Raw genomic sequence first — 26,025 nt, forward strand, 5'->3', positions numbered from 1 at the left:
TCCCTCCACCGCGCTGTCACCACCTGCCACTCTGTAACTCACCTCCTGCGGCGCGTGGTCACTCGACGCTCAGGTCTCCACGAGGCTCACGCGTGCAGAGTTGCCCACGCGCTGGCCCTCAACAAGGTCTTGTACTTTGCACCCTACGCTTCCTTCACTCAGACTCAAGTTAACGCTCTCGAGACTGCCCTTGTGGGCCTCTACAAGGCAGCTCTCAACCTTCCTATCACTACCTCTACCACTAAGCTATTTGCCACAGGCCTCTTCCATCCTCTTCGTTCTCTTTTCAGTCTCCATCGTGACTCGCAGCTTGCCCGGCTTTCCCTTACCCGTCAGGGTCAGTGGTTATTGACTCAAGCGGGTATCTCGCCCATTCCAATCTCCTGGTTTGCCTCTCCTATTCCCACCCCCGCTCCCAATCTTCGTATCCTTCCCCTCCCGACCAACATGTCCCCCGTCCTGCACGCCGGACGTCGTCATGCGGCCGCAGAGCACCATTCCGCTCTCTTTGATACCCAGGGTGTAGCTTACACGGATGCCTCTTTCTTGGCTCCTCGAGGTTCCTGCGGCTACGCCCTGTACCATCCACACCTCCCTGCTCCTGAAACCCACACCACCGAGCCGTATCTACACCCTCCAGACGCATTGTCCCTCGAGGTTCTCGCCATTGCGCATGCCCTCCAGTCATTTGCCCTCCTTCCCTCTCTCCAAGAGTACACACTCTATTCAGACTCACAAGACGCTATACACCACATACAGAAACGCACCCTGACCCCTTCTCTCCAACAGGAGGTCGCACGAGCGGTCTCCGCACTGCAGCCTTCCATCGTTTTCCTCCGCTGGGTCCCTCGGCATTCAGGGATTGAAGGCAATGAGCTGGCCCATCAGCTCGCCCGCGACACACTTTTCCGGGCACCGTTGATCCCCTGGCCCAAGCCCTCGGAGGACGGTGGGAGACTCACCCTTCGCCACACCATAAAGGAGGTCTACCTTGAGCTCCGCCTCGACAAACGTCTTTACCCTCCCCCTCATCCATCACTCACGGTGCCGGAGTCTCGCCTTCTTCGGCACATTCAGATGAATGCAGTTATCACGCCGTCCCGCCTCTTCCTCTATCGCTATCGATCGGACCGTTCCTGTCCCAACTGCCCCTGTATATATGTGGACCTGGCCCATTGCCTCTTCTTTTGCCCGGCTGCTCAGCAGTCGGGTTTCTTTCCCCCTCCCTCTCTATCTATCACCAGCTGGCTCGACTGGCTTGGCGCTGAAGGGGAAGAAGAACAGCGGCTTCTGGTCGCCCAGGTGGTCGACATGCTCGGCCTATAAATTATGGTTGAATAAAAGTCTTTTACTACTACTACTACTACTACTGTACTCCTAAGTTAGGAAGAATACTGCGTTCGAACTGTTTTAATTTAAACATTTGCCGTTCACGTCACACCTAACTTGAAGTCGCGCCATCAGCTTGATTATGTCACTGCTAAAGAGCATAAAACAGTGGGATTTCTTCGTTGAAATGCGAGCACTTTTGTGTTGCTTTCTCGGGATATTTCCAACAATACTTATGTGAGGTAGATTCTAGAATACGCTTGTACGAATTCGGATCCGTCTTCCTCTCGAAGTAAATATAACTTATAGAGGGTAGAGAGCCTTCCCTCTTGTTTTGTGTCTGGCACACGCGGGGCTCAGTGCAGTGCATCGCGTGAGAAAAAAACACGCAACACGGAATTGCTCTCGGCAGCATGTCCTGTTTTACTAGACGTTTGCGCGATTCGGTAAAACAAACCGTACCTGTCTGGCTTCACAGTAGTTTTTTTGCAGTGGGACTAAAAAAAAGATAGCTTCGAAATGAGGTTGTATACTTTGTCATATTCTTCTTAAAATTACTTACCGGCCGCCGTTGTGGTTCAGTAGTTATGGAACTCGGCTGTTGACCCGAAAAACGCGGGTTCGGTCCCAGCTGTGGCGGTCAAATTTCGGTGGAGGCGAAATTCTAGAGGCCCATGTACTGTGTGAAGATGGAGGCATGTTGTGTCGTGGAGTAAGTTCCGATGATGGAGGCTGGACCTATCGTTGCGTCTAGTATTGAGATGGCTGCGATGGCGACCTTCTCCCCTTCTGGGCGGAAGAAAAAAAATGCTGATGTTTACACTACTTCCTAATGCGAAATTTGAGCGCAGCTCATCAGCTGTTTCAGCTCTTCGATAGGTTGAGGCAAAGAATTCGAGCAAGACATGTATGTACAATCACAAACAACCTGTTATTTTTCACACATATTCCTTCTTCTATAAACACTCCACTAACAGTTCTTTATTGTCATGAAGGAAGCTTTGTGGACGGAGAAATAGATGGATATATGCTCGACTTGCTGCACAAATGTCTGGTTCTCAAAGGAGAGGTCTGCGCAAGTATTTCGCGAGGTTGTCACAGCTGTGTGAGCCGCTACGAGCGAGAAGAACGGGACGTTCTGCCGTATAAGTGCTAAGAAATCCCCGCCTGTCTTTATATCAACATTGAAGTCTCCAGCCACCCTTCCACCCTGGCAGGTAGCAGCGTTTCTGGCACACCGTTGCCAATGCCAAAGCAAGCAGCGCACATCTGTCACTACCGCCACAGTAGCTTAAAGCACGATTGTGTTGTCCACTGCCCCAAGAGGACAGTTATGCGCCTTGGTTCTGCTGTCCACCGAGATGTTTGAGACAGATACTGCGCATTTCCTTTCCTCAAAAACCAATGTACAGATTTTACCCTCGGCTTTCCAAGCGCCCGCTCTATTGGTTTCGCAGTTGTGAGAGAAAGATACTGCGCAATTCCTTTCCTCAAAAAAATATCGAAGACACTTTAGAAATTCTAAAGTGTGCTTGGCGAAAGCCTTGTTGTCAACTCACTGCCGCTTCCCCGAACTGCTCGGCGAAGCATCATTGGGCTGATCGGAGCTATGCGTCTCACTCACTCGACTGCAACGAGACCTCTGGCAAAGGAGCGGTGGTAGCTGCCACCGCCGTCGCGCGCGTTCTCGTTCTACCGCTACTGTGTGACGTCACCGTTGCTATGCACATCTGCGCCTCCCACTGGCGCGCCGGTTGCTATGGAGGGGAGGAGGTCGCGCTTTTACTTTCTCATTTCCAAGGACCCGCTCCATTGCTTAAGCTGCTTAAAGGGTGTTCACTGCTGGTTGCAATGGACAAAGAACAACGCCAACGCCGCGAAACGCGAAAACGGACGCCTACGAGCTGCGCTATATAAAAAAGGAGGGTACACTCAAGATTCGTCTTGAGGGTATGACGGGATAGCGCAATGAAATAATTCCCATATATGCAGAAAGTGATTCTCTACATTCATAGAGATCCCTGAGAGTCCTTATACCGCTCGTAGCGCAGATGTGCAGCGGTGGAGCGCGCTTAAGCTTCGGAACCTTGCCGAAACGCGTGGGACTCAAGTTTCAGTCGTTGTTTGTCGGCACATTGTTCTCGACAAACCCGATGCCACTAACGCTAGCATAGCTCCCGCGCCGAACGAACGAGCAGCAAGCCGCAAGCTTCGTGGTGAACGCGCCTTGGATGTGTGATGCGTTGTTTTCCCCTCACCGCGTAATTGCTGCGTCCCCACACGGCACCGGTGCGCCAGAACCAGACGAGGGGGAGGCGCTGCCGTCGCGCGCTATCTGTTGGGGAAATGGCGTACATTGCAAGGAGGAGGAGGAAGGATTGGTTTTAATGGGCGCCGCCTGACGGCGCTACGTGCGCGCCAAGCGGTGAGGAAATGTAGCGGAAACGTACTTTGCTACTCGGTTAATTGCGACTTCTGTAGTTTTCAATCCGATAAACACTAATATACACCACAGTACACGTCTCTAAAGCACCATTCCAAGACAACACCGTATTCACTAGACGCGCCTTCGTTCAATTCAAACCATCGAGCTGGCATGGCGTGCTCGTCTCGTTCTCCAAAGGCCTTGGTTCGATTCCCCAACGGTACCAATTTCCTACTCTTTTATTTATTATTGCTTCAGAGATTTTTCCCCCACGGAAACAACGCCGACGCCGACTTTTCTGCGACACGGGGCCCTTAACGCTATCGCGCCCCGCCGCGGTGGCTCAGTGGTTACGACGCTCGGCTGCTGACCCGGAAGACGCGGGTTCGATCCCAGCCCGATCCAGCGGCGGCCGAATTTTGATGAAGGCGAAATTCTAGAGGCCCGTGTACTGTGCGATGTCAGTGCACATTAAAGAACCCCAGGTGGTCGAAATTTCCGGAGCCCTCCACTGCGGCGTCTCTCATAGCCTGAGTTGCTTTGGGACGTTAAACCCCAATAAACGAAACCTTAACGCTATCGCGTTGAAACTATCGGAAACTCCGAGGCTCTTGTGAAGGGCTGTACTGCCAAGGAAGAAGTTCGGACCCTGACGTACAATAACATCGTGCAGGGAAGCAGGGGCATTAAGCCGAGATTGGCGTTGTTCTTCCGATTATTTGTAGGGGCGCTGCATGTTCCAGGGCATCCTTGCTTACCTGTTCGCATTGGAGAGCAAGCAGTTCGGGATGAAGCGGCAAAGATACGTCGGGGCCTTCCATTAGCAAGCATTCCCGGACCCGTTGGGAGGAGAGCACAGTAACGAAACGATCGCGCAACGTGCCTTCCGGCGAAGGATAGCTGCAAACATTAATCAAATCTCTGAGAGCAGCTACATGCTCAGCGACAGATTCGCCAAGTTGTTGACAGCGTCGATGGCTTTCTATGACCAAGTGACATTGAATTTCGAACTCTCTCTTCACGAGAGTAACTTTTTTAAAGATATCTGGAGTGGCATCACCAGTGTAAGGCTGTGATGTGGAAGACTGCGAAGCTGTTGCCTGTCCCTGCGACGTAATTCGGATCAAGTAGTCTGCGACCTTCATCTCTGAAGCTGTAAATAGACCGTTATTTTTTACTTTCAACTAGCGCCGAAGCTCAACCAGGAACACTGAAGCAGATTTCAGAAGTCGTAAACCATTGTGGCCATGGGACCGCTGGCGACCAGGTCTTTGAAGAGAGGGTTCGGGCAAACATACACCCGTAAAAGACAATGTGGACAATGCCATTTCTTCCAACCAGTTCCGAAAATTCGTATTATTCGAAGTCAGATATGGCAAAAATGTTCTTATTCTTCTTGCTTGAATTCACACTCCATCGCTCTAGTCAGAACTGAAGGTGGCAATCAATGACGCATGAAATTTCGCAGTCCAATATGGCTACTCGACCTCCCTGAGTACCAATACAATATGGAGAAGTCAAGCATCCTCCTACTGCAACAGTCACTGACATTCAACATGGCTACTCGGCCTCCTCGAGCATCAAGCCACAATGGAGAGCAACCGGCTTCCTCCTAAATATAAGATGTAGTAGAACTCTAAGATCAATTAGGGCTCAACTGCGCAATCATGCAAATATCAAGTATCGCACCCTAATTTGCTTTTGCAATAAATGCAATAATTTATCCCTCAGTGATGAGTAAAAACACTTTGCTTCACCGTTTCGAAAAAAACTTGATCACACAATCCTATTTGGAGTTTGCTTTTGTTGCTACCGTATACGAAGCATTTATGGTGCACGTCACTCTTGTTCAAAGTCATATACAAAAATCTCGTCGAAACATTTTCGAAACAATTCCTGTCACTTGTCTGCAATGTCATCATCGAAATGGGATGGCATTAAAGTGGATGAGAAAAAACTCATAGCTTCAACATTCGCCCGGCGCTCCAGTACCATCGACTTCTTCAAGAGCGGCCAGGGCCACTATGAAACGACGCAAGAAAAGCTAAATTGGCACTACAAGATACATTTCGCTAACTACTAATGGCAAAACATGATAGAAGTTGTGTCAATCTACGGGAAGAGACGATTTCACTAGCAGAAATTGATTTTGCCAAATTATGTTCGGGACTCTAACAGCGTTTGATCTATCCTGTCCTTGCTTCGCCAATGCAGTATCGACCGATATGGGCTTACGAAGAGACCAGGCTCCGCGTAAACTGGGACCGAAAGACGCACTTTATTGGACGCGCACATGTATTCATAGACAACAAGCACTTGACAAAAACAGCGGATCGACAGGAAAACACAAACACAAACAAGCAAATAGCCAATCCATCAAAATGAACCGTAAACCAAAACCAAGGGATACAACAGTATGTATGTTCTTCCGCACAACAGCGGAATGCTATCGACACACTTTTGGAGCTTGTGAGATATTTAAACTGGTGCCGAATACTACATCCCGCATTGGCGTGTGACTCAGCTCTTCTGTGGGCCCACGCTCAGATCTGACCAAGCTTCCTGGAGCGGAAAACATACCTTGCGCGCCGTGTCTAGTTCCTACTTTTTTCAAGCGATGTGTCATTCCATGGACGTGGGCACCGCAGCATAATTTCTTCTTTCTTTTGGGTCAGGTCCGACCTTTTCAGCACGTTTCAACAGCAAAAAAAAAGCAGGACACTCGTACGTCAGCAGCAGAACATTGAAAGCACAAAATTGAGCTTGCATAACAAGGAATTTGCTTTTATCGGCAGATTTTCTTAAATTTGGATTGACCGTTGCCACACTTAATTAACCCCTTGGTGACAATTAAAAGATTGGTTTGGTTTGGTTTTTTGGGGTTTAATGTCCAAAAGCAACTCAGGCTACGAGGGACGCCATAGTGAAGGGCCTCGGAAATGTTGACCACCTGGGGTTCTTTAACGGGCACTGACATCGCACAGTACACGGGCCTCTAGAATTTCGCCTTCATCGATATTCGGCCGCCATGGCCGGGATCGAACCCGCGTCTTTCGGGTCAGCAGCCGAGCGCCATAACCACTTAGTCACCGCGGCGGGGCACAATTAAAAGAAGTGTTTGACAGTTTCCATGTGTTATTTAACCACTTTAGATGCAGAACAGCGGTGTGTATTAGAAGCCTTTTCCCGAATAAACCTAAGTTGATAGTCCAGCGCCTGGTAGTGTGTCCTCTCCTTTCTTATGTGTCGTCGCTGCACGCTGCTTCATATTGTAACGTGCTTCCATAGAACCTCGACGGAAGAAGCAGAAGATGAAGGACGAGCAGAGAGAAAGGAAGAGAAAGAGCTGAAGGACGCTGGTAGGCTTCCTGCTTCCATCCTGCTCCGACCGATCCCCTCTGTGAATAACCCCCCGTGCGTGCTAAGCACGTAACAGCTTGGTGGAGGTGCTGGGTATCGACCACGGAGCATTCCATCTACCGAAGGAGCCGTAGACTCGCAGGCTTCCCACCACTGCCATCGGACATGCCTGGAGACGACAATGCCGAGCAACCCGGGACATCCACAGCGAACAACTGGCCACATTACCGAGAGCCCCGCACATTTTTTGGAAAACCTGAAGAGGACGTTGACGAGTGGCTGAAACACTACGAGCGGGTGAGCAAATACAATCGCTGGAACGCTGCTACCAAACTGGCTAACGTGGTGTTTTTCCTTGCCGCCACTGCCCTTGATTGGTTCGACAATCATGAGGATACACTGAGTTCATGGGCAACCTTTACGACCGAAATCAAGAAAAATTTTGGGGATGAATCGGCAACAAAGAAGCGTGCTGAACAGACATTGCTTCACCGCGCGCAAGTACCCGGAGAAACTTGCACGGCATACATCGAAGCCATCTTAAAGTTATGCAAGCTAGTTAACTCCAGTATGCTTGAAGAAGACAAAGTCGGCCACCTTCTAAAAGGAATTGCGGAAGATGTTTACAATTTCCTGATTAGTAAAGAGAGCCTGAGCACCACCGCTGACGTTATAAAACATTGCAGAACATTTGAAGCTCTTAAGCTGCGTCGAATTACCCCTAAATTCGGAAGATTGGCCAATGTCACCTCTATAGCCAGTGTTGAAGCCTGTCCTCCAAATTCTATGGCTGAAATGATTCGAGAGATTGTGCGCGAGGAATTGTCCAGATCCCGGGACACCTTCTGCCGCACAGAATATCTGCGGCACAGTTCTGCACCGGAGGAAGATGTTGCCGCCCTGTCGACTCTGTGGGCTCAACCTAACGGCACTTTGCCCAAGGACGATCGGAACATTGCCCAACGTTATGGCCACCAGCCGGCGGAAAGGAGGCCCACCTACCCAGAAGACGTTGTTCGTCAGCAGCGAGATCCTGGCTCCAGCCAACGTCGCGACTTTGTTCGCCAGGACTTTTATGGCGGTCGCTGGCGCTCTCAACCTTTGTGCTACCGGTGTGGCATTGCAGGGCATATCGCTAGATATTGCCGCCGTCGTTTCCCGACTTCTCAAGACTGCCAACCCCCAGCGCCTACTTACGGACAAGTGCACACCGCGCAGCAGCGACCCTCAACGTCCGCTTGGGACCCATACCGTCCGAGCACTTTGCGGAGTTCATCACCTGCATCTGACCGCAGTGTGACGCCGCCACCTCAGCGCCAACGGCGGTCACCTTCTCCTCGACGTCGTGCATCCCCTCCGCCTCCGGGAAACTAGGAGGCGCGGCCAATGGAGGTGAGGCCGCCGGCGAGTCGATGACGTCCAATATACCTCTGCCCGTGTTTATGTTGAAGAACAAGCTGGAAGTGTTTATTGATGGTGTGAAAACAATGGCTCTTGTGGACACTGGTGCTAGCGTATCCGTTATGAGTTTGAGTTTTAAGAACCGTTTAGGTAGGAAAGTTATGTTTAGTGGTGACCGTGCAGCGTTATTTCGTGGTGTCGGTGGTGAACCTTTGGTTCCACTTGGTGTGTGTGCTTCGGATGTTGTTATTGGTGGTCTAACGTTCCTCTATTCACAATCAGTGCGAATCTTTTGAAGCTGTGGTAGAGCCTACGACACTCGCCTGCTCTAAGAAGAGTATCGTCGTGCCTCGTTGCGTCGTTCCCGTGGTGAGAGGCCGTACTGAGCTGTGGACAGTGAACCACTCTGAAGAGCCAGCTGTGTTGCCCCGGGGCCTCAAACTCGCCCGTTTCGAGGAAGGTGTGTCAGGTTCCGTCGCGACGTTAACCAACTCTGTCAGTGAGCAGCACGTGAAAAGAGATATGGAGACCCAAGTTAAGGCTATGATTAATCAGGCTCTTCCCACAACCGAGCGTCGCACTCTAGTGGAACTCCTTCTGAAGCACGTGTTCGTGTTCGACTTTGCCAAAGACGATTCTACACCACCGCCTACCAGTCGTATTCATCACATGATCAACACCGGCTCCGCACCTCCTATACGCCAGAAGCCCTATCGAGTCTCAGCCACTGAACGTAAGTTAATAGATGACCAAGTTCAAGAGATGCTAAAGCGAGGCATAATTCGAGAGTCTTCAAGTCCTTGGGCAGCTCCAGTTATCCTTGTTAAGAAAAAAGATGGCACATGGAGGTTCTGTGTTGACTACCGTCGCTTAAATACGGCCACGAAGAAGGACGTCTACCCGCTTCCACGTATAGATGACGCAATTGATTGTCTGCACTCCGCTTCATACTTTTCTTCTATTGATTTGAGATCCGGCTACTGGCAAATCCCCATGCACGCTGCAGATAGGGAGAAAACGGCATTCATAACACCAGACGGACTTTACGAGTTTAACGTTATGCCTTTCGGATTATGTAACGCACCTGCAACATTCGAGCGGTTCATGGATACAATCCTGCGTGGCCTTAAGTGGCAAATTTGTTTATGTTATTTGGACGACGTTGTAATTTTTGGCAAAACGTTTAGTGAGCACAACAGCCGCCTGGATATTGTGCTTGATTGCATGGAACGAGCTGGCCTTATCCTCAATTCCAAGAAATGTCATTTTGGGAACCGTGAAACAATTGTTCTTGGTCATTTAGTTGATAAAGAAGGTGTTCGACCAGATCCAATGAAAATTGAAGCTGTCAAAAGTTTTACGGTGCCTCAATCAGTGAAAGAGCTGCAGAGTTTTTTAGGACTCTGCTCGTACTTTCGACGCTTTATAGCTAGGTTTGCGGACATCGCTTACCCACTGACGTGTTTGCTGCATAAAGATGCACCGTTCAATTGGACCAGCGAATGTGACGCAGCTTTCCGACATCTGAAATTTCTTTTGACCTCGGGCCCCATCCTACGCCACTTCTGCCCATCTGCACCAATTGAAGTGCACACTGATGCAAGTGGTATCGGTATCGGCGCTGTACTTATACAACGCCATGGTCACGATCAGCACGTGGTAGCATATGCCAGCCGGTCATTGAGTAAGAGCGAAAGAAATTACACGGTTACTGAGCAAGAATGTCTCGCCGTTGTTTTCGCTGTGCAGCGCTTCCGCTCCTATCTGTACGGGAATGCTTTCACCGTCGTGACCGACCACCACTCGCTTTGCTGGCTAGTGAGTCTTCGTGACCCCTGTGGCCGGCTTGCTCGATGGGCTTTGCGCCTACAAGAATTTAATTTCACTGTGGTGCATAAAAGCGGCCGTAAACACTCAGATGCCGATTGTCTTTCCCGTTTGCCGCTTCAAACGACTGATGACGACGCAGACAACTTTGATGAATACTTGGCGTCACTTTCACAAGCCTTCCCCGATCTTCAAGTTTTCCGAACTGAGCAACGCAAAGACCAAACATTAACCTCTTTGTTTGATGCCGCTCAAGATTCTGTAAAGAATGCTTTTTGCATTCGCGACGGTTTGCTTTATAAGAAGAATTTCGCTTCTCGAGGAGCACGCATGCTTCTTGTCGTACCCGAAAACCTACGCATCACAGTTCTTGAAATGATGCACGACGACGCCACGTCTGGGCACTTGGGAGTGACACGCACACTCCACCGCACACAGCAACGATTTTACTGGCCTAACATGCGTTCAACCATCCAGCACTATGTAGCCAGCTGTGTGCAATGCCAGCGCTTTAAGCTGCCGACTTCAAGTCCACCTGGCAAACTGCGGCCAATCACACCTCCAACAGCCCCGTTTGAGCAAGTTGGCATTGACCTCCTTGGACCTTTCCCACGGTCCTCGATAGGAAATCGATGGATTCTTGTGTGCGTAGACCACTTAACCCGTTATTGTGAGACAGCCGCGATACCAGCTGCTACTGCGTCTGAAGTATCTAACTTCTTACTTCGTTTCGTCATTCTTCGGCACGGCCCTCCTGCAGTTCTCATTAGCGACCGTGGACGCCAATTTACAGCGGACGTTGTTGAAGAACTTCTCCGCCTCAGCAGCTGCAGTTTTCGCCACTCCACGCCATATCATCCCCAAACGAACGGTGTGGTAGAACGCACTAATCGGACGCTCACCACCATGCTTGCTATGTACGTCGCTGCAGATCATAAAGACTGGGATGGCGTCCTCCCGTTCGTTACTCATGCATACAACACAGCGCAACATGAGACAACTGGCTACAGCCCCTTTTACCTGCTCTATGCTCGCTCGCCTCGCTGTGGCCTTGACACCATTCTACCATTTTTCATCCACGACGAACCTTCTCTTGCGACCACACTCTGCAGAGCTGAAGAAGCTCGCCAGCTTGCCCGCGTTCGAATTTTATCTTCGCAAGAGCGTTCCAAGAACCGCTACGACGTCCAACACCAAGAAGTTTCTTATGTTCCTGGTGACATTGTGTGGTTGTGGACCCCTCTACGCAAGCGTGGTCTGTGTCAGAAACTGCTATCCCACTACACTGGACCGTTTGTTGTGTTGGAGTGCATTAGTGACGTTAATTACGTTATATCGCGACTAACTGCTAGTGGTCGACGGTCACGCCAGTCTCAGGTGGTGCATGTAGCCCGCCTCAAGCGATTCCATCCCAGGCGGTCTGTTTAACTCGCCCGACGGGCTTCGTCTGCGAGGAGGGAAATGTAACGTGCTTCCATAGAACCTCGACGGAAGAAGCAGAAGATGAAGGACGAGCAGAGAGAAAGGAAGAGAAAGAGCTGAAGGACGCTGGTAGGCTTCCTGCTTCCATCCTGCTCCGACCGATCCCCTCTGTGAATAACCCCCCGTGCGTGCTAAGCACGTAACAATATTAGTGTATCCATGCCAACTTGCCCAGTTAAAGGTGCACTGAAAAGAAATCTTAACTCGCATTTTTACCGGTGGAACTGGATCTACACGTTCCGAGAGTTCATAGAAACCTCGAATTAATGCCCTGTGCGGCCGCTTTTCCTAATTTAAATTCGTTTAAACATCCCGGTTCCCGCCTTTCTTGGGAGGAGTCAACCAACCTTTCAAGCAGTCCTGTGGCGGCTTGCCGCTCTGCCATAGGCAGAGTGATACGTAGTGATCGGTGAAACAAAAGATTCTACGCGTATTTTTATTTCCGTCGACCTAATTTCAGCTATTTAGTCTCTGACTAGATCTATTTATTCACGGAAACCTAAAAACAAAATAAAAGCTAAAGCAAAGCCGCCACGCGACTGCTTAAAAGGCACTCCATGCGTTGGTTCACTCCTCCCACTATCTGCGAAGAATTCAAAAAATAAGGCAGAGCCGGACGTTAATCTCATTTAAATTAGAGAAATTGCCCGCACTGGGCAATAATTCGGAATTTCCAAGAATGCTCAGAAAGTGTAGATTGAGTTCCCGCGGCAAAAAGACGAGTTCATGTCCCTCTTCAGTGGAGCTTTAACCGTTTTAGCAAAGCTTGAATAACGAAGACTATTAGGCTGGGAGACACGGCCTCGCCAATGCTGTTCAGCACCTGTTTACGGGCGGTATTCTGAGGGCTGGATTGGGAACAGTTGGGGATGAAAGTTAACGGGGAATACCCCAGTATTCTGTTATTCTCTGCTGGCATTGCCTTGGTAAGTCACTCTGGAGTTGAACTGCAATGCTTGATCAATGCGTTATACAGGAAGAGGAGAACGGTACGTTTTGAAATTAATATGGAGAAAGCCAAAGTAATTTTCAACAGTAGTAAGGGAACAGTAGTTCTCAATTGCTAGCGAGGAGCTGGAGGCGGCAAGGGTGTAAGACGACTTATGGCAGGCAGGGGCCGCTGATCCGGATCATGAGATGGAAATGCCGAGAAGAACAACGATGGAGTGGAGCGCATTTCACAGGTTTTTTGAGCTCATGAATGGCAGTTTACGAATACCCATATAGGGATAAGTGTACAATAGCTGTATCATACCGGTACTCATCTATGGAGCAGAAACGTGAGGAAACCAAAAGGGTTTAACTTAAACTTTCGACCACGCAGCTAGCTATTGAACAGAGAATGACTGGTGTAAGTTAAGACAGAGAAAAAGGACAAGATCAGGGAACTCACGCGAGTTAATAATATTCTAGTCGAAATCAAGAAGAAATGGGCGTGGGCAGGCGTGTAATGCGAAGGCAAGGTAACGAACGGATCGTCCATGAGAGTAAGGGAATGGATTCCAATGAAGGCAAGTATAACGGAGTGACAGAAAGTTAGGTGGGCGGATGAGATTAAGAACTCTGTCGCAACAGGAAGCCGACAGGGCAGGCTTAAGAGGGCAGATGTATGAGTGGCCTTTTCCCAGCAGTGGCCGTTGTGAGGCTGATGAGGGCAATGTGCTGTACTACAGTCGTGTTGCGGAGTAGTCACGGACGCCTGCTCTGGTAGGGTCAGCATTGGTCTTTATGACAATAATCCCAAGAGGCAATTTTCAAAGAATTTATACTAGCCCTTATCCATCGTATTCCTTTTCCGCAAAACAAATCTGCAGTAGCGACCCACGGGTGCTAGGGGTCGCGCTGACCTAATGATCTACTGAGCTGCCGGATCGGGGGATGACCTCTATATCTGGTCTCCGCTCTCGAGCGAAGGCGAACTTTGGCGACTGAATGCAGATCAGGGGCCGTAACCGAGAAAATGCACTGTGCGCAGTACAGACTTCATTTTGTGTTTGTTCACAGGCAGTTCAGTGCATATGGTGGAGCCCGCTTAGATAACAGCGATGCTTGGCGCGAACTGATCACTGGTCGTACCCTGCGGGTAACTGACTACAATATTTATTGTTTTTCTGACTAAACTGAACACATATTTTGCACCTCAACGATCTCAAGGGGTGTATCTAGGCAAATAACTACAAATTTTACACCCCTGGTGGTACCTTATGGCGACACCCTTTTCACGGAAATCATGGGTGCTCTAAGGGTTTATAGATGGCATTCTGCCCTTAAGGGTTCAAAATGGTTTGCAGTGTACCTCCTGCAGAAAATCCTTCTTCTTGTTCATTCTATGACCACTTGCCAGAGGGCACAAAACCGAACTCCTGGATGCAGTAAATGGCGGTCAACCTTTTTAACATACGTGATTCGGAGACTCACGACTTCACTGTATGTAGCATGGTGCCTATAATGCTTTTTCGGTACAAGAACAAAGGCTGTGCACGAAAACTTGAAAGTGAGCCTGTCCGCTGCACATAGAGAGCCGGCGTAGCATGTTCTCTGGGACTCTTCTAGCATATTGGACTCTTCTAGTGCATTGGCGTTTTGCGCTGCGCGCCAAATGTATTATACGGATTTCAAGGGCAGTGAAGAATGTTTTGGTAAAGAAACCTTAAATGATACAAACATATTTCCAAAATAAAAATACAGTTACAGGGTATTGCCGTAAGGCGTAAATAGAAATATATCACGGACGTATTAGCAAACATTTTCAGTACATTTGGACGGCAATCGCCCAGTCTAATTACTTCTTTTTCTTCTGCTCACGTTGTTTGTGGATAACATCATAACTCGCAAAACCATGTATACTTGCTGTTAGTGTAACAAACATTGAGCAGTTTCTTTTCGATATGAACCAAATCCACCTAAAGAAGAAATGGGAAAAATGCGCAAGTTTCTTATTCGCATAAAACTTCGTGGTACCCAAGCTGTGGCTTATAATGTGCTGTGTTCTTATGTAAAGTAAAGACTTGTACAGGACCATGTACTAAAAACTCTGGTTTGTCTTCGGAAATTAAAGTATGTCATTTCTTTGCATTACAAATAATTCTCATGCAGTTTCAGCTTCTGGTTTGCGGTAACTACAAAAAGGAAATTACTCATATCTATCTCATATCATTCCTGTGGAAACGTGCTGCCTCATGCATGATGCTCACAGTGAATACAGAACGACGGTATACCTGCTCCTATACTGAACAGCAGTGAAGAGTGCCTTGTTCCTGAGGCAGATAAAAAAATCCTTAACATTTTTGGTGCGAGCATGAATTTCTAGCGCTTTATCCAGAAGAAGAAGACGAAGAAGCCCTAATCGGTGTTCCCAACCGCGCTCTTCTGGTCGCACCGCACACTTCATGCCAGCAAGGTCAGAGGCTGTATAATTTCTTCACGTAAAGCCTTCGAAGAGCGCATGGGCAACATCCATCGCAAGACTGGCGAGTTGCCGGACGAGCTCACTGGCTTGACGGAAAGCGAGGTGCAGCTCGTCCAGCAGACATGGCGCAGATTCACCAGCGAGAACCCCGAGTACGGCGTGCTCCTTTTCCTCGCCATGTTCCTCAAGCACCCCGAGTACATTCAACTGTTCAAGCCCTTCCGCGGCAAGACAGTCGCGGCGCTCAAGGAAGACCCAACGTTCAGGGCGCACGGGTGCTCCATCGGATACCACATCACCTCCATGGTGGAGAGCTTGCGCGACCCGGCCACCTTCGAGATACTGGTGCGGCGCAACGCGGCCGAACACCTGCGCCGTAAGGGGGTCAAGCCGCTCCACTTCGAGGTGATGGGCCAGTGTCTGGTCGACACGCTGCAGTCCACAGATGAACGGCACATGACGCCAGCTGCTGTCGAGGCCTGGGGAAAGTTCCTCACGGTGAGTGATACATTCGGCTCCAGTTACACTGCGACCCTGCGTACGGCGTCTCTCATAACCTGAGTTGCTTTGGGTCGGTAAATCCCAATAAACCAAACGAAACCAAGCATCCTACACTGCTATGGGGAGCTCTACACTTCTGACGCAACAGCGCGTAGCATCGAATAGAAGTTCCGACCAGCAAAACAATACAAGAGAGGAGCCGTACAGCTGGGAGATGGTGTTGTTGATGCCTCTGGAACTAATCTTGAACGCTGAAGTGAATTGTTGCTTTGGTTATTTAATACTAAATGGTTCTTAAGCGCATAAAATATTGTCACAATAGAACCCGAATCAAAAGGGCTGGGCACAGGCCGCAAGCAGAGAAGCAGTCCCAGCTGCGAGACCACACGAGTCCCTCACTTCCGCGTCCTCTGGGCGCCGCCCGGGGACACCTGGCGGCATTATTCCCCCTCCCTTCCCAAAAGAGAGCAGAAACGTGGTCGCACTTTGAGCGAATGGGAGGAAATAAGCAAGCGAACAAACGGTCTCGCGGCGCTCACGGCTGCAGGCAGAAATAAAAAGAAAAGGCGGAAGAAGCGCTAGTTGCTGCGTAAAGTAAGGCTTCATACGCAGTACGTGCACGACCTCCGGCTGAGGTCGACGGCGCGAACTCGGCAGAGTGCCAACGGGGATGTCTGATTGAAGGTGTGACCGGAAGTGACGTCATGAGGGCCGAATAATTCTGGCAACGCCTCTACGGGTTCGATCTGCTATCCTATTAAAATAAACGCACGCCGGACAATGCGCAGGCTTGCTTTCGATACCACCAGGTACTGGTCGAACGGTTGTCGTAACAGTTCCGGTTCGGTAACGCCTCCTCTAGTTCGACAGCGTAGCTTCAATGCGCCACACTTCCTGTTGCTACTCGTGGCTCGAAGGCTAACTTCCGGGCGTCTTTTGCGTTTAGTAACGCCACTTACAGCTTGGTGGCCTCACCTGTATGTGATCTCACGCTATGTTATCACTCACGACATCACACGCTTTTCGTGATCACACATCATGTGTCATGCTTCGCATACTTCATCATCCTCATGCACGCACTCGTCGTTATACACGGCAACGGCAGCCACACCAAACAACTATCAGCAAATATAAACGTGATGCCTCATACCACGACGACTATCATGTCAGTACATGATAATCGTCGACCATGATTCACGTGGAATGGGAATGGGATCACACATGCTTTGATTTCTATAAAACACACCCAGCATCGACCGAGTGTGACAGCGATACAAAAACGCTCAAAGCGCGGTGAAGTGCCACGAAAGGCTCCTTATGGATTCGCTGAATAATAACCCGCAGGTTTCCATGGGTTTTGAATAGAAAGTGGACAGAACTAGAAGAGACGTCTCCCTTGCATTACTTTTCCATCCAGTTTGGTTTATTGGTTTATCGGGGTTTAACGTCCCAAAGCAACTCAGGCTATGAGGGATGCCGTAGCGAAGGGCTCCGGAAATTTCGACCACCTGGGGTTCTTTAACGTGCACTGACATCGCACAATACATGGACCTCTAGAATTTCGCCTCCATCGAGATTCAGCCGCCGCAGCCGGGATCGAACCCGTGTCTTTCGGGTCAGGAGCCGAGTGCCGTAACCACTGAGCCACCGCGTCGGGGCTTTTCCATCCAGGAAAAATTGTTTAATCGGAATTGGAAATTGAAGGATAATATATCGCAGAAATACTGCGCTGTTATATAGCTGCGAGAATAATTGCTTCTTATTTTGTAGTATAGCCCTCGCATTCAACATTTTCTCCTCCGCAAGCCAGGCGCCAAGAGGGCGTCGCAGCAGAGAAGGCGAAGCTAGCTGGACCTTCGCACTAACTGCGCATGCGTTGGCGTCGTCGATTCTCGCGCCGGTTGACGACACTGCGGGATGTTGGCCTTTGTTGCGTACTGTACAGTTCGAGCACGATTTACAGTAATAAAATGTAGTAACACATTTCGCACACTTAGGGGGATAGAGGGAGAATAAAACGAGGATAAATGTCACATGGAGCATCAAGCGGTATAATTCAGGAAGGTTAGTCCGCGCAGGACGGAGACACTACACGCTATGGCCAGAACGACCCGACGACAACGAGCCGTGGCGCAGGTATTATCCGTTACAACCCAGCGGCAGCGACAGCTGCTTGGGGAATCCGCAGCGCCTGGCTAGTGTGAATGTCTGCACACACTACTGTCTCGGCACAGGCAGCATTCGCTTCCCACCACGCAGCTAAAGACCAACACTGTGGCTGCACCTGTATGCGGCAACCACCAGAAGCACAGACTGCCTCCGCACCGCAACGCTGCCGCATCGCCCGGAGCCGTAGAGCGAACGCTCCGAGAAGCTCTTTGAGGGAGTCCAATAAAATGAGCACCCCGATGTATGCGTGAAACGGAGCGGGGTGTACACACCCAACGGTCCTTCGTAGGGGCTAGTAGCACGGCAGGACGAGCGATGCAGGCTGCTGTGTAGCGGGCACAGAGGCGCAGGAAGGAAGCGTATTGCGAGACGCTCATCGTGGCCGCCGCGGGATGATTTTGGTTGTGGCCCGCAGTCTGTGCATTGTCTTGCTTGTTGCTGAGAGCATGGCTATACTGCGACTTTGGTTTTCTCATTTTCTGTCTACTTATTTCGCGGACTGCCCGCTGTGCTTTGTCTGCCTGTCACTTTGATTGTGATGCGCCTTTCCTTCCCTATTCTTTTTAGTTTTCCTTTCTTTTACCGCTCCTATTTTTCGTGTAAATTGTTTTTTTTTATATAGTTAGAGCATTTAGCTCTCTTTCATTCATCTTGAATTGGCGTTAAGCCTGGCAAAGCGTTGCTGGTCCGGACACCTTATTCCTTGCTTTTATGTTTTTTTTTTGCCTTTTATGGGAGGAGAAATAAAAATAAAAGGGTCGCAGCGCAGGAACGCTGTTCGCTGCAAACGCTGCTGCGCACAGGGCCGCGGCGGCCGCGGTGAGGTCCATGAAAACAGCGGAGCTGAAGCTGCGCAGAAAACGATGGGGTCCCACGACAGCGTGCGTCATGGCTGGCGCGACCAGAGAAGGGGACGAGTAGATAAGAAGGCTGTGGCAACTGTTAGCCCGCCGGCAGGGAAACGACGGGCCCGTGGGGAGAAGTGCCGTTTTCCGTGGTGTGCGCCGCTCGACAGTTGGAACGAAATTATCGTTTGGGGCACCACTCTTGCAGACATACTTCCATACGGCGCACAACTCCATGCAGCTACATTGCCCCCCGCTTCACAAGCAATACGAGTGAAGTGGTTGCTATGGGACTTATCAACTGTTTCCTTCTCGTCATATACTGCGCTTCACATAAGTACGAGTCTCCGGCGGTTTCGTTATAATCTAAGCAAACGGTATATCACATCGACCCAGCAACAATTAGAGATCACTGCGCCGAACCGCATTGCGAGAATGTGAAAACATTGACGCCTCCTCGCTACTGGTCGCCTTTCATTGCCTATCTTTATCATTTTGTTTTTGTTTGTTAGTTAATTTATCTGCTCAATTAGCGTATTTATCTTATGCTTTAATTCAAGATCGATTTATTTACCTTCTCTTGTCTCAACCATTTTGATTATTCAAATTTGGCGCCATGGTTGCTTTTCCGTCCACTTACTATACGCCGTCCAGCCTGTTCAACCCTCCAATGGTTTTTGATGATAATTAACCTACGTCAATTAAATATTTTGTTACGTTAAGTATCACTAATCAAATGCAGTTTAATTCAATTCAAACTTTATTTTCCCTCGTTTGCCTATTTTTCCACCATTTTGCCCTCCATGACTGTTTTCCCGTCCACTCACGATACCGACGTAAGCGCTATTTAGAAGACATTTTTGGCTGTAATTCAGTAATCGTCTCATCGACATTTTTCGCGCAGCATTCTCGCATCATCTTCTTTCGACTACAACCACTCCTTTGATGCTATCTCTTCTGAGAACGTCACAACTGTTGCCGACATGTTTTGGCGACGCGACTCCGCCGGCATAGCCTAGAAATGCTTTCGCATTAAAAAAGTACAACTCAAAACGTTCCGGCTCCTCTAGCGGCGCGAGCGGCCATACCTCTTTACTGTCTCCACGAGGCGATACGGGGAAAGCCGCGGGAGCGGCGCCGCGCGCCGTAGTAAGTTGGCTAGAACCGGTAGGTGACGCCAACGGGAGGTGAGCTCCGCTCCTGCGTTTGATGCGTCGCGTAGGTGCCGCTGTTCTCCGTAGTGTTATAGGGCGCCTTAATATCTGCCCGTCACAGCTTTCAGGGTGGGGGACACCCATTATACCACCCCGCACCGCCATTTCCCCCTCGCAGCGGCATGTTGGTTCCCACGCGCCTGTCGCGTACAGTGCATTAGGCGTGTGGCGTGGTTTGTATGCGGTTGAGTGGCGACTGGAATAATGCCACTGAACTGGAAACATGAAGTACATAGTTTTTTTCTCTCTTAGCAATACTATTCCGGCCCTTTTGAATGTATTACGCATGGTGCAGTCGCTCTAACCACACGGCGACCCAAAAGTAATGAGGAACTACTATGTTCTCCAGTCTCTGGCTGCACTGAAGAATGACTTATGTTGAAAAATCACTTGTCCGTCTTTTCGAGCGTTGCAGACTTGCCCAATCAGCTACCCTCATGAAAAAAGAAATCGGTTATTTGGTGTTCCTTCATAGTTGTAACTTTAAGTGTCATGGTCGCCCAATTCAGTAGTATTATGCTGCATTTGTTGTTCGTACGTAAGGACTGTTCACAGGGCGCTAATTTTCTCGGTTAGGCCAGCAGCATGGAGTATGACCTACCAAATATAACTATTACTGCGTGGTTAACACCGCATTTTTCAACATTCTTGGGATCCCTTCATTTTATTCCATATGTGGAGAATTTCACGCAGTAATGGCAAAGTTCTCTTCCAAACGGTGCGTCGCCGCACTGGTCTGAGCGGTACAGCTGTGACATGTTTGAAACTTATTGTTCATACTTTCTCAACTGCTTGTTCTGCACAAGAATCATGCAGACGGTTGAGTTTTTCTCTGCATGGCATTGACTGCATGTAGACTGATCATACGGTGAGGCGACGTTTTGCTGATTTGTAATTGATAAGTAGCCTTATTCCAGGACAAATTTAACTGACACATTGATTTTTCTTTTCAAAACTTCAAGAAAAAAAATTATTAAAAGCAACAGATTCACAAAGTAACCTAAAAAAAAGCAGCCTCTGAGAACCACTTCTTTTGAATGCCATTATTCATGCCAAGCTAAACTAAAAAAAAAAAGCGGAGTCGGAGCAACGTCGGCCGCCTTCCTCGTTTCGAAGGAACCGCCTGCTCCGTTTTCTAAAAGACGCTGGCTTGAGGTCTCACTCAGTAGTAGTTGGGCAAGGTAATAGATCTCTCATTAGGGTATGGGTCTAGGCTAGTTGGAAAACCGCGTTCAACGTAAAGCGCGTCGAAAGACATGGACGAGTCCACAGCACAGGCAAGCTCTCACACCTACATCTGTGATCAAAAAGAGGCAAAATAAGTAACGCAAACTGTACGAAATTCATGCCCAGAAACATGTAGAACGAATTTTACTGATGTGGCAACGTGACACAGAGGAAAGGGGCTTTTTTTTTTGCAGTGGAGAAAAAAAAAGGCTCCTTTTGATGGCGTCATGCAGTCGTGACTTCTTTGCTTACTGACGCACAAAATGTAGGTACGCCGCCACGATGTTCATAGTGAGCTCTCGCAAAGAGGTACAGGTGGGGGGGGGGGGGGGGGGTGGTACAATACTTTCGTGACAAAAAGATAAATAAATTGAACAAAATGCCTGACGAAAGCTCACATACTCGCCTGCCAGCGAGAGGCCGCCGAAATGATATGAGCCTTACTGGGAAACGTCAGGTTCTGTAGGAACGCTCGGAAAATTTGGATGCGGCCTGTCTGGTTTTAATCCTCGCCTCCCCTTCCCGTAATACACTGCAGGACCATTACAGCTTTACTGGCCTACGTCAACGGCGCACGTGTTAGGGGTCTCGACAAAACACGCAACTTCTGACAGCCTGGTGCGCAGAAGATTCGAAGTGTACTGAGGCTGCTGCATAGAGATGTGTCTCCAATCTGGAGAAGAAAAACAGTGGAGACCACTCGAAATACGCAAAATCGAGGCAAATTATATGAAAGTTCGCCGACTGGGCTACGCTTCTTTGCTAGAAGTGAGCTCGAGTTGTGAGTCTGATGCAGCAGTCGGAGATCAAGCAATGAGGATTTGTTGTGTTCCCCATTGTTCTGCTCACTGTACGAAAAGACAGCGGCTATTTTCCTTTGCTCCAAAAAGCGTGCGGAGAAAAAAAGTGGGAATCACAGGTCAGGTGAAACGGCTGTAAACCAAAAGAACTCCAAAGTATACGTGGCAAGGCATGCGAAATGTTTCAATTACAGAACAATGTTTGCTTGGAGCGAAGTCATAGTGCGCAACTTTAACGCTTCATCCTCGTAAACTTCTCGCACTTGAGTTCGCGGTGAACGGGAAGCCGTTTGAATGACAGTTTTTGGCGAATAATTAATCCTCTTTGTTTGCAAAGAAATTAACTGCAAACCATCCGGGTCAGCAGATTCCACTGCAACGCCCGTTATGAGAGTGTAACAAGGCGCCGAGTTTCTCGGCAGATCAGGTGCAAAAAAAAGTATATTTTTTCGCAGCTAACTGTTATTTACTTTTTAAACAATCTATGGTACAGTGTATGAGATGTCGCGAAGTGGAGCTGTACTAATTTCGCCGACGTACGCATGGATCCCCCTCGATACGCTGAAATGCAAATCTCTTAGAACCGAATATAAATCGGATTTAAAAAATTCAGGGGGGCGCTTTGCTGACCTAAAGTGCGGTGAGGCGAAAGCCTTAAGCGCTGTCTTGCTGCTTGTGTCAGTGATGCGTGGTTATGATGTTAAGCTTCGCCTCTAAGAGTGGAACGCGACAGCGCCTTGCAACACTGCCAGGGAGTCCACAGAACGTCATCGCCCGTTCGGCTCTTCGCCTTGATCGTCGATAAATTGGCTTTTAAGAAAGGAAATGTATCTGTCTCGCATATCTCGGTCGACACCTGAACCTCGCCGTAACGGGGAGGGAGGAAGATTGGAGTGAACGAAGACACCGTATTCACTAGACGCGCCTTTCACTGGAGCTGGCATGGTGGAGTGGTTAGCGCGCTCGTCTCGAACTCCGGAGAACTTGGTTCGATTCCCCAACTCGACCAATTTCTTACTCGGTTTTATTTATTTATGTGGTCTGACTATAAAGGTTAATTAGGCTAATTTCTTACCTATTACTGCTCAATCAGTAATGAATTATCATGCAATTATCATATAATGCCTTAAATCGCGTTCCGATATCATTCGAAGGCCATATATTAAGTATCGATTAAGTAATGATTGGCATATGCCCATATAAGGCACGTAACCGAAACGCGGACACGTCTGCCGACACGGCTCCCGACATGTCTGCTAACGAAAGTACGAGGCATTAAAGGCTTTGCCCTTAATATTAAGGCGAAAGCCTTTATTGGCTCATTACTCACGGCCATGACTCTGTTCGTCCGTTACATCTCAAGTGAAAGTGATAACTAGTCACTATTAGTGATAAGTCGTTAACCAGCCGTAAACTAATTAGTTATGACTAACTACTCAGTAAACAGTCATCATCTAATTAGTCATGACTAGGTAGTCATTAAGCAACCATGCCCAGTTATTTATTACCCAATCATGAATAACTAGTCATTAACCAGCCATGACTGGCTAGTCATGACTCTTTAGTCATTAACCAGCCATTACTAGAGTCATTGACGAATCATTTCCGGAGCCCTTCACTACGGCGTCCCTCATAGCCTCAGTCGCTTTGGGACTTTAAAACCCCAATAAACCATGAGTGATGCCCAGTTAGTCATTAACTAATTAGTCATGACTAAGTGGTCATTAACCAGTCATAAACTAATTAATTGTGACTTGTTACTCATTAATCAATCATGACTAGCTAGTCATTAACCAATCATGAATAGTTAGTCATGAATAATTAGCCATGTGTAGCCAATCCAAGTCGCCCCATAGCCGCCTCGTGTGTGCCTACAGCCGCCGTCTCGTTAGCAGCCAAAGTTGCGTGGAAAGGCTGTCGCCTCGCGCACTTCGCAAATTTGCTGACCTGTCGTCGGCGTGAGCTTCACAGCAGGTTCCCGACGTTATTCATCAGAATGTGCCTCGGTGATAGGTAAAAACAGTTCTTGCTTTGATACGTGTCAGGAGAAGACAAGGGCAGGACTTCTGTGATTAAGTTGCGTCGTCCGGACGTTGGCCGCTGGTAGAGCATTTTCACTGATGTCCAGGTTATTTTTAAATTGTTTTTACCCTTCCTGTCATATCAGCGCAAAGAAGGCTATTAGAGACAGGTAATGCAATTCACGGTGTGTCAGGCAGCTATAAAATAAAAAAAAAACAATTTGGCGGGCTTTGATTTCGCGCCAGTGATCACATGGTTCAATTTTTGTTCTTGGAATGCATTGAAATTACAAGACAGGGTTGCGAGAGACAAGCTGTTCGCAAACATTGTCACCAGCTGACAGTTCCTCGTCGGTTTTGGTTTGGCAGGAGCAAGAGTGCCACATCGTAAAGATGAGTGGCATGAACTGACAGAAAAGCAAATTAGAATGACGACACAAATCACCAGAGTACGTGAAATACAAAGTGAACGCAGTTATGCGTTTCGCGCTACCCTATTTGGTACATGGGATGAAAACATAAGTGGCGATGTAAATGATAGAAATCTTCAATGATAATGCTCGCAAATCATCAAAGGAACGTTCATTATTTGCATTTTTACTTCTTTCACTGGCCTTCGTTGTCAGTGCCAATTTCGGAAACGATAGCTCTTTAGTGGAAGACATTTCCTGAAGAGTTATCTAGTTTCTTCTATGGTTAATTGGTGACGCACCTTGTTAACCGCTGGCGACGCGTTGGCCTTTTACATCGCTATGAGACCGGAGCGCTCCAAAACATTCAACATTCACGGCTTTTGAGATGGCTGTTGGTGTTTCAGGTGCCTTAGGTGAATAGATCGATGTCACTTTTAAATTTATCTGGAGGAGAAACACAACGAACGTCCGCAAGATTTGGGGTGTGAGTGCTTGTTGAAGAACTCCAGGTGTCATAAGTCAAACTCGAGCGCTCCAGTTCGACGTCTATCACAGCAGGTGTCAACTTCACGAACTTGACCCTCCCCAGATACCCTACCATTTTGCACCGGCTCACGTATTCCTTTCTTTTGCCGGCTTACGTGCAGTGCATGGTGGCGATCATCAAGGACGTGTACGACAAGGATGCCGCGGAACGCGCCGAAAAGGCCTCAATTTCCTCTGCGGCTGCATCAGAGAGTTACAGCCGCACCACGACTATGTTGGACGAGGCGATGCTGACGTCACTGACAAAGCCTGCGGCAGACGGCTGCAAGCCTGCGGCTGACGGCCAGAATCCTGCAAAGAGACCACCGCGCATTATCCGCAAGCAAAGCGCCGGCCCTTCAATGGACAGTTCGAGAACCGAGGAGCGAGGTGTGGACGCCGACCCTGTGCTGCCGCAGGAGAGGAGCGCAGCCGAGGACAAAAGCACCAAAGGGAAGACCCTGCGCAAAGAGAAGAGCATCCTCAGGAAACAAAAGCCATGAAAAAAAAGGGCACGGAGCTTCAGCGCATCATATGAGGGTCGTTATCGCTACAGCGGCGCCCGCAAACTCTTGGCGCTTACCTACGATATGCACTGATCTCGTCTTGCTAACGCTATGAGGCACCAGCGTATTGTATTACACGTTGCGCCTTGACACCCTAAATGTACAGTTATTTTTTTCTCCGACGGATTTTTTCGAAAAAGCACGCGTGCATCGGATATGTGGGACAAATCATTCCTGGCTCCAGCATTTTGGACTTTTAAATCTATTCTATGCCTTCAATGACAGTTGCTGATATCGTGACGCGTTTATAGAACAAGACTGTCAACCTTTCCTGCGCATAGAAAAATCTCTTCGATATCCAAGGCACGTGACCGGTTGCGCTAAAAATTCAGAGCTGCTCAAGAGGCACCTTTTGAAACCTTATGAAATCCCTTAGGGCTGCTCAGTGCAGCGCTTCGATTATAAGAGGTCAGGGAGGATGTGAGGATAAATTTTGCGGCTACCTGCTTGGAAGCAACAGCAAGTGTAGAGGTACCTTTGCGTGGTACGGATCCGTGCGACGACCGGCTTC

At 48.8% G+C, this 26,025-nt stretch overlaps 1 protein-coding gene across 1 annotated transcript; it reads left to right on the top strand.

The window, feature by feature from the left end:
• The first annotated feature begins 15,248 nt into the window (after nucleotides 1-15,248).
• On the top strand, nucleotides 15,249-25,451 carry LOC149326858 (globin-like). Its single transcript, XM_089564707.1, has 2 exons — nucleotides 15,249-15,731; nucleotides 25,071-25,451. The coding sequence occupies exons 1-2, from the start codon at nucleotides 15,270-15,272 to the stop codon at nucleotides 25,449-25,451; spliced, it is 843 nt and encodes a 280-aa protein (XP_089420833.1). The 5' UTR covers nucleotides 15,249-15,269.
• The last annotated feature ends 574 nt before the right edge of the window (nucleotides 25,452-26,025 follow it).

Source organism: Amblyomma mixtum, chromosome 10 (genome assembly GCF_055824585.1).
Source record: "Amblyomma mixtum isolate Tamu chromosome 10, ASM5582458v1, whole genome shotgun sequence".
Lineage (NCBI taxonomy): Eukaryota > Metazoa > Arthropoda > Arachnida > Ixodida > Ixodidae > Amblyomma > Amblyomma mixtum.

Excerpts from the sequence above, each read along its gene's own strand:
- LOC149326858 (XM_089564707.1), top strand. The coding sequence starts at position 15,270 with ATGGGCAACATCCATCGCAAGACTGGCGAGTTGCCGGACGAGCTCACT. Across the intron at positions 15,732-25,070 it reads CCTGGGGAAAGTTCCTCACG|TGCATGGTGGCGATCATCAA; the intron begins GTGAGTGATACA and ends GCTTACGTGCAG.